The sequence below is a fragment of the Triticum aestivum genome, chromosome 5B, assembly GCF_018294505.1.
Source record: "Triticum aestivum cultivar Chinese Spring chromosome 5B, IWGSC CS RefSeq v2.1, whole genome shotgun sequence".
NCBI classification, from domain to species: Eukaryota; Viridiplantae; Streptophyta; class Magnoliopsida; order Poales; family Poaceae; genus Triticum; species Triticum aestivum.
Window position 1 is genome coordinate 225,969,830 of NC_057807.1, and position 11,771 is coordinate 225,981,600.

General features: G+C 57.5%; 1 protein-coding gene across 1 annotated transcript; it reads right to left on the reverse strand.

Moving 5' to 3' along the window:
* Positions 1-2,578: 2,578 nt before the first annotated feature.
* Positions 2,579-10,738, reverse strand: LOC123111114 (uncharacterized). The gene is made up of 4 exons (XM_044531803.1): positions 10,293-10,738; positions 10,144-10,196; positions 3,184-3,360; positions 2,579-3,100 (listed from the first exon to the last, which is right to left on the reverse strand). Exons 1-4 carry the CDS (start codon positions 10,704-10,706, stop codon positions 2,860-2,862), a joined length of 885 nt encoding a protein of 294 aa, XP_044387738.1. The 5' UTR covers positions 10,707-10,738; the 3' UTR covers positions 2,579-2,859.
* Between the last annotated feature and the right edge of the window lie 1,033 nt (positions 10,739-11,771).

Here is an 11,771-nt window from a genome sequence, read left to right on the forward strand (position 1 = left end):
CACCTGGTGGAAGAAGGGAAGGAAGGGAGAGGGAGAGGGAGAGGGAGAGGGAAAGGGGGGCCGCGCCCCTTCCCTTGTCCTATTCGGACTCCCTATGGGGGGGCCTCCCCTATGTGGTATGCCCTCTCTCTCTCCCCTATGACCCATATTGGCCCATTGCTTCCCCGGGGGATTCCGATAACCCCTTCCAGCACTCCGTTTTTACCCGAAACCACTCGAAACTTTTTCCGTGTCCAAATAACATAGTCAAATATATCAATCTTTATGTCTCGACCATTTCGAGACTCCTCGTCATGTCCGTGATCTCATCCAGGACTCCGAACAAACTTCGGTCATCAAAAACACATAACTCATAATACAAATCGTCATCGAACGTTAAGCATGCGGACCCTACGGGTTCGAAAACTATGTAGACATGATCGAGACACATCTCCGATCGATAACCAATAGCGGAACTTGGATGCTCATATTGTATCCTACATATTCTACGAAGATCTTTATCGGTCAAACCGCATAACAACATACTTTGTTCCCATTGTCATCGGTATGTTACTTGCCCGAGATTCGATCGTCGGTATCATCATACCTAGTTCAATCTCGTTACCGGCAAGTCTCTTTACTCGCTCCGTAATACTTCATCCCGCAACTAACTCATTAGTCACACTGCTTGCAAGGCTTATAGTGACGAGTATTACCGAGAGGGCCCAAAGATACCTCTCCGAAATACGGAGTGACAAATCCTAATCTCGATCTATGCCAACCCAACAAACACCTTCGGAGATACCTGTAGAGCATCTTTATAATCATCCAGTAATGTTGTGACGTTTGATAGCACACAAGGTGTTCCTGCGGTATTCGGGAGTTGCATAATCTCATAGTCTAAGGAACATGTATAAGTCATGAAGAAAGCAGTAGCAATGAAACTGTAACGATCATAATGCTAAGATAGTGGATGGGTCTTGTACATCACATCATTCTCCTAATGATGTGATCTCGTTCATCAAATGACAACACATGTCTTTGGTTAGGAAACATAACCATTTTTTATTAACGAGCTAGTCAAGTAGAGGCATACTAAGGACACTATGTTTTGTCTATGTATTCACACATGTACTAAGTTTTCGGTTAATACAATTCTAGCATGAATAATAAACATTTATCATGATATAAGGAAATATAAATAACAACTTTATTATTGCCTCTAGGGCATATTTCCTTCAAAAGAAAGGTGGGCCCGCTGAGTCAGCGACCCACGCGCCTCGTCGTCCTCATCGCCTCAGTTCCCGTGGGGAACCAATGCCAAGGCTGCCCGCCGGTCAGCCTTTCATTGATTCGTCATGGGCGGCGCGGGATCAGCGATGCCACACCTCCCACCATGCGTACACACGACGCCCACCCCCTTCCGCTATATAAACGCGTCCCCCCTCACCTGAGGCACTCCAGCCAGAGCTGCCGATCTCTCGCCGCCGAGCTCTCTCCCCGTTCCTCCCCTCTCAGCTTTCCAAGCCGCGTCGATGGGCGAGGGTTCCCCGGTGATGGGGCGGCGGCCAATGGCTTCGGCTGTCGCTCGCTGCACGAGTGGGAGGCGTACCTCCTGTTCAAGGCCAACGTGCCGGCGCCGCCGGACATGCGCGCGCCGGGGCGGTGGAGGCTCATCGTCGGCGGCGTCCCCATCCCCCCGCTGCCCGACGTCGACTTGCGCCCCGACGAGGTCGCCCGCGTGCGGGCGTCTCTAACGGAGGAGCAGCGGGCCCTCCTGCAGTACGCCGCCAGCAACCATGAGGCCTGAGCGGCGTACTTTCAACACCGTCAGGCGCAGCGGCTCGCCTCCACCAACGGGGAGCCGGTGGTGCGGGGGTCGAAGAACAGCGACGGCCGCCGCCTGTGGTGGGGTGCCCCCGGGCGGACTCTCCATGCCGTCCTCCAGCACCTCGAGGGCGGCAACGAGCCACCATTGACGTACCCTGCCGCCCTGGGCCCCCGCCGGAGCGGCAGCCAATGGATGCTGCGCTGGACCGGCTCGTCCTCTTCCTCCTCCCGCTCGTCCTCCCGCTCCTCCAGCTCGTTCGCGTTGCTCGACGTCAAGGCCGAGCCCACGGAGACCACCGAGACGCCGCTCGGCCGGCGCACCCACAGCGTCGGCATCGTCATCAACAAGGACGGGCGCGCCTCATCCTCGGCTCCTCCCCGCTTCGTCAGGCCGAAGACGGAGCCGAGCCTTGCCGTCGTGAAGACGAAGCCAGGGCTCGCCGACGAGGCGGCCTTGAAGTGGACGCGTGAAGATTGGGCGCGAACGGAGCTGGAGCGCCAGCGCCGCGCCCTGGAGCAGTACTCCACTCACCGTCGTGGCTGCAACAAGGGAGGCGTCGTCGCCCTCGATGACGACAGCGGCGACGACGCGCCGCCTCCGCCGGTCCGCCTGGGCTACCCCGGGCAGGGGTCCAGCAGTGGCGTCCCCGTCAAGGAGGAGAAGAAGGACGAGGATGACGACGGCGACCCTGGCGATCTCGCCGCGTTTTTCGGCCTGTAGTCATGCCCCTATTTTGTTTTTTAAGTACTTTATTTATGTAAAAAACTATTTCAATTCGCCACAATAATATAAATGTTTCGCCAAATATTTATCCAGTTCGCTGAATTTTAGGTTCAAAAAATTTAAAAACAGCCACCTGGGACCTGGGACCGATCCTGGGGCGTCGGCTGGGAACCAGATCGCCCCAGGCCGATTTTTAGCGCCGGTTCGCCCTCAGGCGGCGATTTTTCGAGCCGCCTGGGCGGGGCAACGGGTGGAGATGCTCTTACACCAGACGCAAGGTATTAGCAGGGGACATATATATACGGGGACCTACTAGGACAAGCATGTCATTGCTGTTGGATCTGAGCATCATGAACCGGCAAGTCTTTTACCATGAGAACACGCCTCCTCCTCCCAACCCAGGTGACCCACTCAGGATCCCTTGACACCACCCTGTACCCTGCCTTTGCGTAGAGTCCTCGAGCGCTGCTGTCATCCTCGTATGCCCTAAGAGCCATGAATCTCTGCCTCCATTCTAGAGCCAACACCTCGCACGCTTTCAGCAGGGCGGTGCCCACCTTCCTCCTCCTGGACGCGTAAGCCGATCGAGTTTAGCGGCAACTCACAGTTTTAGAGTGTTAAATGGGCTGCATGGAGGATCTTGGTTTTACCTGAATGATGGCAGCACTGCTATTCCTGATACGTAGAAGTACTCTTGGACGCCTTGGAGGTTCCTAAGGATGTCGCCTTCGTCCTGCACCGTGCAATCCACCACCCCAATGATCTTCTCAAATGGTGCCTGCGACTGCGACGGCTCACCAGCTTCTTCTGCCACCAAGCACGCATACCTAAGAGAGGCCATGGTTCATTTATCAGCGCCAAGTTACCAGTAAAATGAGTGCCAACCATTTTATGTAGACAATCTAAGTTACCAGCGATATGTTGTACTTTATTTTAAAAGGTCAGTAAGAGTATCACATTAAGCATTACGCAATAATCACCCTCTGATGTCTCTCGAAACAGGCTTTCGCCCCGCTTTATTATAGATAAAGCATAAGTCCATACAACCACGTCCCAAGCAAGGTCAAAAAGAAAAATGCTGGGGCCACAGCACAATGGCACCCAAAATAACTAAGAGAAAACATAAAAAGCCACCAGGGGCACGCTACGAGTCTGTTGAGCGATCAACGAGTCGACGCACGGAAGACACCAAGGCGTCAAGAAGGAGCTGAAGATGGTCACGATCCCTCGGCCTAGCGAGCAGATGCCAGTGCTGCAGGAAGGCAAGAAATTTGAAGAACGAGTCAAAAGCACGTCTCGGGAACACCCGTTCAATCACCATCTTATTGCGAGTAGTCCAAAGGGTCCATAGCCGTGAAGATGAGCCAGAACAGTCGGCGCTTACGGCTAACCCGAGTGGCCCTAACCTGCAGAAACCGTGCAAGGTCAAGGGCCTCCCACTCCGGTCCTAAAGCCTCTCGGACAAAGCACCAGAGAGCCTGCGCTGCGACGCATGAGAACACAATGTGCGTTCCCGTTTCCGGGACATGGCACAAAGGGCACATGCCATCGCCCGGACCCTGGCGCTTCAGCACCTCGGTTCCCAAAGGAAGACGATCTCGGAGAAGCTACCAAACGACAATCTTAATCTTCAAGGGCATCGGCGCCTTCCACAATGGGGATAGCCACTATAGAACCGGCACACGGCATAAGGCCTGATAGGCCAAGCTAACGGAGAAATCACCCGAAGGAGAGAGACTCCAGGAAACAGAGTCAGGGGCCTGGGACAGAGGAAGAGGGACTACTTCCCTCATCTCTGTCCATTCCCGAACCTCATCGGATCCGAATGATCGGCGGAACGCAATGTTCCACCCCTCATCCAAGGCAGCCGACGAAACAAGGATGGTCGGATCGCCATAAATCGCAAAGAGCCTCGGGAACCGCAGGCGAAGAGGCTCATCCTCAAACCAAGGGTCCAACCAAAACTGGGTCCCAGACCCATTGCCAACCGAGAAACGCAAACCCAGCCTGATCTCCTCTTTAATGGCCCGAATAGACTTCCAGAACTGGGACCCGACCGAGAGAGAGCAAGCCAAGAGGGGTTGACCCTGCAAGTACTTGGCCTCCAACAGTTGTAGCCAGAGACCCCCATCCCCCCTCAAGATCCGCCAAACCCACCGCAGCATCAGCGCAACGTTCATCCGGCGAGACGCAGGGATGCCCAGGCCGCCGCGGTCCTTCGGCAAGCAGATGTCAGTCCACTTCACCATATGATACTTGGGCCGACCATCCGCTGCCTGCCAGAAGAACCTAGCCAGCTCCTTGTCAAAGGAGCTATGCACACCTTCAGGTAAGATGTACATCCCATCATATACATGGAGAGGCTGGCAAGGTTAGAGCCAATGAGGACAGTTTTGCTACCTTTAGAGGTGAACCGACCGCACCAGGGTTCCGCGTGGGATGCTACTCGTCCCACAAGCGGATCATAGTCGCTCACCAGGATCCTAGACTCAGCCAGGGGCATCCCCAAGTAAGATATGGGGAATGAAGCCAACCTACAGTTGAGGTTATCCGCGATTCTTTGCAGCTCTGCTCCGAATAGCCAAGGACCACCACCTCGGTCTTATCAAATTTAATCTTAAGTCCAGACATTTCCTCAAAGCAGAGCAAAAGGAACTTAAGATTAACAATGTCCGAGTCCGAGCCTTCCACCATAATCGTGGTGTCATCCGCATACTGCAAGTGAGTAACCCCTCCATCCGGGATGAGGTGGCTCACAACACCCTTAAGGTGGCCGGCCAACTTGGCCTTATCTAAGATGCCCGCAAGGGCATCAACAGCGATGTTGAAAAGCAAGGGGGAGACAGGATCCCCTTGCTTTACCCCCCTGGAGGCCTGAAAAAAGGGGCCCACCTCGCCATTGATGTTGATCGTCGTGCGCCCCGATCTAACCAATTGCGTGATCCAGGAGCACCACCTCTCATCAAATCCTCGCCGCTCCATCACCAACCTCAAAAAAGACCAGTCCAGACGGTCATACGCCTTCTGGAAATCCAGTTTGAGGAAGACCCCCTTAAGCCCTTTCGACGCCACCTCATGGACAATCTCGTGAAGGGCAAGGATTCCGTCATGGATTCGCCTGCCCTTCAAGAACACAGACTGGAGGGGGTGAGCAATATGCTCCGCCACCGGTGATAAATGGGTTGCACAAACCTTCGCAAAGATTCGCTCCAACACGTTGATCATCATGATGGGGCGGAATTGCTGGATATCCGTCGCCCCAACTACTTTGGGGATCAGGGAAATGATGTCATAATTAATCCTAGCCATGTCCAAGGTTCCAATATAGAACTCATGAAACATGGGCAAAATGACCGGGCGAAGGACCTCCCAGAAATTTTGGAAAAAGACTACCGGGAGGCCATCCGGACCCGGGGCCGAGCAAGCTTTCATCGACGCAATCGCCCGACCCACCTCCTCAGGGAAGAATGGGAGAGTAAGGTCCGCATTCTCCGCATCAGAGACCTGGTCAGCAAGCGGCCAGAAGTCAGCGCGGAGGGAGACGCCTCCGCGTGGCTCAGCCGAGAAAAGCTCCTTATAAAAGGAGTAGATATGGGTGGAGATGTCCTCTAGGTTCTCCAAAAGAACACCCCCATCCCAGAGGAACGGGATGGCACATTTTCTCCTGCGGCCGTTAGCAATTGTCTGAAAGTAAGCCGTATTAGCACCCCCTTTAAGGAGCCAGTTCTGGTCCCCTCGACGTTGCCAAAACAGCTCCTCACTCCTGTAAATGTCCATGAGCGAAGCCTCTAGGGCATATCTCCCAAGCCAGTCGTCAGGAGACAGGCCCGGCCCTCGGCAAGGCCATCCAGCACCTTAATCTGATCCAACAGGGCCCCTCTACGGGCTCGGAGGTCAGCACCAAGGTTCGCCCCCCCAGCCCTTCATGGCTTGGCGGAACAATTTAGCACAGTGGTGCCAAACGTCCACGACACAGAACACCCGAGGCGGCGTCGCGACCGCCTCTAGCCAGCGGCCGCGAACCATCTCAACGAAACCCAGTTGCTCTAGCCAGAACGTCTCAAAGCGGAATGACGGGATCTAGGGGGGCCTCATCCCCCGACGAGAAAAGCAGGGGGGTATGGTCGGAGCCAATCCGAGTGACCGCTTTGAGAGAGCACAGTGGGAACATCACTTCCCACTGGGCCGACACAAAGACCCGATCCAAGACACTCCGGATGGGGTCCGCCTGCTTATTCGTCCACGTGAACCTAGCCCCTACGCGGGCTATCTCACGGAGCGCCAGGTCCGCAATGCAATCGTTAAATAGACGCATGCGGACCCGATCAACATTAGGCGAGCTTTTATCAGAAGCCCACCTAATGAGGTTGAAGTCTCCGGCCACCACCACCGGAGTGGTGCACCTCTCCACCTTATGCTTAAGCTCAGAAAGGAAGGCGGCAGAGCGTCCATGGTCGGCAGGGCCATAGACAAAAATCACCTCCCAACTGAGGTGGACTCGTCGGTCGGTGACAGACATACTCAGGAAGAATTCCCCTCGATCCATATCCTCAACCGAGAAGACATCCTCCCTGACCCCGAGCAAAATGCCCCCAGATTGCCCATAGCAGGCAGCCACTACCAGGCAAACTGGTGGCGAGAGAGCCCCTGGAGCTGAAGCATACTGAAGTCCTGGCGACTCGTCTCCTGAAGTCCGACGATGTCTATCTCCTCTTGCCGCAAATACTTGATGAGCTGCCGCCGCCGGCCAGCGAGGCCGAAGCCCCTAATGTTCCAACATAGGAGCTTCATTTAAAAACCTCCGATGAATTCCTAGGCCCCTCGAGCGGGGCCGAGCTAGCCCGCCCGTCAATCGCGGGACGGGGGGAAGCCTTCACCGGCCGGCCCCGCCGTCCCCGCATAGGGGGAGCGGCGGAGGCCTCCGGACCGAGGGAGGCAGACCTGGAACTAGACCCACACACCTATAGTCGGTGTTCAGTGGGATTGAGAAGCGTGGGGGGACGTCCACGCAGCGTCCTCACCGAGGTGGGAGCTGCCAGGGGCGTCGCCAGCACGGTCTCCAACTGGGGCGCCGCACCATCCCTGGTCTCTCTATGACCAGGGTCAGTGTGCGCCGGGGTGCTGGACTCGGCCCGCGAAGCAAAAGCGCGGGCTTCAGCCAACGCCCCGTCAAGCCTCTCCTTGGCGCAGATAGCAGAGATCTGCTCAAGGATGGGCCCCTTCTCACCGCAGAACACATTGCCACTATCTGAAGCTACCTCGGCCAGGTGGCCCAATGGAGCGGAACCAAGCACGGAAAAACGAGAACCAGAACAAGACGGATCAGGGGGAGGGGGAGGTACCTGAGGACAAGTCACGGGCAGCCGCCCGCATGGTGGCCTTCTCCTGGATCATCGGAACACGGTCGTCCAGCAGGACCTGGGACTGGCTGAGCCTCGCGCTCTGCCGCGCGGCCACCAGCGGGGAAGCCCCACCCCGAAGCTTGGAGCCAGCCACGGTAGGGGTCACCACGGCCAGGTCTAAGGCGGGGAAGGCTCCACGTCCGAGGGCCCCAAGGCTGGGGAAGGTGGGGACCCCGGCGAACGCGAGTAGCAGACCACCCCAGGTGAGCGGGGCGACGAGGAAGGGCGCACCTCCATCCCCACACTCACCACATCCTCCTCCATGGTCTCCAAGTCGGCCACCGAGGGAGCGACAGAAAGAGGGGTGTCCAAGACCAAAGACCCACTCCCTGACGCCGCCTGGGAAGCCGTCCCTGCTGGGCAGGAGGGCCCACCACCAGTAGGAGCCGGGCTACGGCGCCAAGCAGACGAAGCCGGAGGGGCCTCATCATCCTCATCAGCCTCCTCACTGGAAGAGCTCCCCCCAGAAGCGGAGCCACCCCACCATGCCCATCATACAGAGGGGGAAAATCAGCAGTGGGGGCCGGCCCAAGCATATCCTCAGGAATCGGGGACTCGAGCTCAAAGGTGAGGCGCCTCCCCTTTCCCGAAGCGCCGAGGTAGAAAACCAGGGACAATCCATCAATCTCAGCCGGAGCGGGGCAGAGGATCCCAATGCGGGCGGGACCATTACCCTCGAAGGACGCCGGGTTAGCGGACACCAGCTTGCCCACTGGCTCAGAGATAGCCTTGAGGATGTGGGCAAGTTTTCCACCCCTCGGTGCCGCCCTGCCACCTCGGGGCAAGCCGTAGACAAGGATCCACACCTTCTCCATAGGAGGCACAGGGTCAGGCTCCGCATCCGCGGCCCGAATGGAGACCATGAGCTTGTTGATGGGGCATCAGATGAAGTCATGGGAGCACACACGGAGCAGCTCGGCAGAGGGCAAGGGGATCGAGAAGACAAGAGGCGCCGTCTCGGTCACCTCCCAAGTGAAGTCGGAGCCACGGAAGTCGCTGATGTAAGCGGCAAGCTCGGCCCGGATGAGGTCAGCCGATACCACCACCGCAGGTCGTGCTCGGGGGCGAGAGTGACTGTCGCCAAGTGCGGCCTTACCGCCTCCTCCTCAATCTCAGCATCCACGTAGTAAAAGCCGCCCCCTTCGGTCCCATAGGCCAGGGTCGTGGGGCATGGGGGGGGGGGGGGGGGGGGGTGCTCACACTCGGACCGAAAGTGCCCCGCGCAACCACAGTTGAGGCACATTGTCTCGTCACGAGACCTGGTGCGGCCAACACGAGGAGTGGGAACTGCCGGAGCCGCCTGCTGCAACATCCCCACCGGAGAGGAGCTATCAATGACCCCCGAGCCCTTCTTCTTATGCTTCTTCTTCTTCTTTGTCTGAGCAACCGCACCAGAAGCGTCAAGGGGCCGCCGCGGGGAGGCCTGCCACTCAAAGCGGGTATCCACCCGACGCCCGTCGGGATCATCATCACGGGACGCACGCCGGTCCTCCAAGCGGCCGAGAGCAGGCGACCGCGCACGGCTTGGCTCGACCGCACGACGCTCACCCCGCTCGGAGGAGGCACCCCTCGAGCCAGACGCCTCACCACGCCCCGAACCGCGGCGGCGCCAGTCCCCGTCGGACGGGCGAGGCGCCTCCTGGCGAGCAGCGGCCGGCCGGGCGAGGGGCCCCTCCTGCTGGCGAGCCACGGGCGGGGGCCGTGAGACCAGCTCCGACCGGAGGGAGTCCTCCCGAGCCAGCTCGTCAGCCCGGCGGCGCTCGGCCTCCCGGCGGCGGACGTCTCCAGGGGAGCCCGGAGGGGCAAGCGGGGGTCTCGGGCCGGGTCACGCGGTGGAGGGGGCCGAGACACTTAAGTTTGCCATAAAAATATGCACTACTCCCTCCGTCCCATAATTTGCTCACATATGGGGTACATGAAGTGCATACACATGAAGCTATTCGAGTGAAGAGCGCCTGAAGAAGTGTTTAGATGTGCGGTAGAAAAATACCAATACATGAACTCGAACAGAGCGTTTTCCCACACAAAACTTATTATAGTAACCACCTTGTTTAATTAAAAGTTAGTGTGGCTAATTATCTGATAAACTCTAGAAGCACTACTAAATTATCCTTTACGGTCATAACCCCATCACAAATCTTACAAGTTTAACTAGTTCATCATCAATCTGGATTTTGGGATCAGGGATAGGGATACCAAGAACATCACCTGTCAGGCGGCGAATTCCTCAGTTTGTAAATGAGCGCCGCCAACACCTCTGCCTGATCTTGGCCAATACAAGGAACACCATGCCTATCAAAATACGAGGGCACATAGACATTTCTAGTGCAGATGAAAGCATTTCATGTGATGCATACTTTGAAAAAATCGAAGAAGAAGTCGTTGAAGAGCGCAACGGGGACGTGGAAGGCCTCGGCCTGCACGAGCGCCACCCGCCGCATCTCCTCGCCGACCCGCCCCATCCGCCGCACTCCCCAACCGGCCTCCCTCGCAAGGTATCGTTCCTCCTCCGCACCGCCTACCGCGCCGACCTCTTGCTTCGTGGGTAAGCAGGGGAATCGCCTTCTTCCTGCAAGAAGGATCTTCTTGGCGCTGCCGCGGCAGCCGGTCTTGAGGGGAGGAGGGTGCGGGCTTGTTCTTGACAGCGCTGCGGCGGTGATGCTGCCTCTGGGGGACCGCTGAGACTGGGGGGTGGAGGAGGAAGAGGGAAGAGGCTGGGGTGGGAGCGGGGATGCTCTGAGGACGGCCATGGTTGCTGCTGCTGGTGGCATCAGTGATGGGATTGGGGGACTCGGACGGCTGTGGCTTATTACTTCACAACGCGCGCGTGTGTGGACACTAGGACATGGAAACTATGCTCGTGTCAGGCTGATTTTTTTTTTAAGAGTACGCAAATTATGGTTTTTTTTAAAATACGCAAATCACGTACCGTATTTTTATAGAAGAGAGCATAAAAGTTATAAAAAGTCTAGCGAGTTGCGCACACCCGACTATTCACTCCAACTAAGAACTATCTAAGCTACTCTCTCACGAAGCGTTGCAATTCTCTGCATCCCTTAGTGCAAGCTTTCAATCCTTGATTTCGTCGAGAATTTTGATAGCAAATACTTGAGCTCCAACTTGTTGCAATGATCGATTAAACACGCGAGTGCTTCTTTGCTTTCACAAGGACCAAGATATGCATATAACAAAGGAATCAAAACCTCTCTTCTAGAAACATTGAGTTGGGCAACCCCTAGCTCTTCCCCTCCCTCCCTAAGCGTCGGCTGCCCTTCCGGCCCTGGCGGCCACCCGCCCTCCCGCGCCGGCCACCGCTCCGGTGCCGGCGCCCCCCTCCCCGCGGTATGGCCTCGCGTGTTTCCCTATCCGTGTCGCCATCCTCCTCGAGCTCGGCTCCCCCCCCCCCCCCGCCCCCAGATCCGCTCCATCGCCGTCCTCCCCGACGTCGTGGGCACCGCACGCGGACCGATTGTCCATGGTGCTGCCGGACCTTCGCGGCAGCCGGCCGCGCCGGCTTCGGAGTGGTGCACCAAGACCGGCTGCCGCCCTTGAAGCCCCCCTTCGCCCCCCTGCCCAGCGCCGGGGCAGGGGCTGACTCTCCCCTCCTCGAAGCCTCCGAAGACGAATATCCCGGCATGCCTCCACGGCTGCTGCTACAACTGCGGCGACGATGGCCACATCTCGAGGGAATGCTGGAAGATGACGATGTGTGTGCGTTGCGCGGCGAGGGCCACATCGCCAGGGACTGTCCCTCCCCCCGCAACACCTCACGCTCCCTCCCTCCCCCCCCCCCCCCGCCGCCCTCCCCCCCTCGACGGCACCGCGGAGCGACTCTG

What these genes read in the sequence shown, in the direction of transcription:
- LOC123111114 (XM_044531803.1), bottom strand. Translation starts at nt 10,706, where the DNA reads ATGCCACCAGCAGCAGCAACCATGGCCGTCCTCAGAGCATCCCCGCTC. An exon ending in AGGAATTCGCCGCCTGACAG is followed by an intron (nt 3,361 to 10,143) that starts GTGATGTTCTTG and finishes GGCCTCTCTTAG; the next exon opens with GTATGCGTGCTTGGTGGCAG. An exon ending in GCAGTGCTGCCATCATTCAG is followed by an intron (nt 3,101 to 3,183) that starts GTAAAACCAAGA and finishes TTACGCGTCCAG; the next exon opens with GAGGAGGAAGGTGGGCACCG.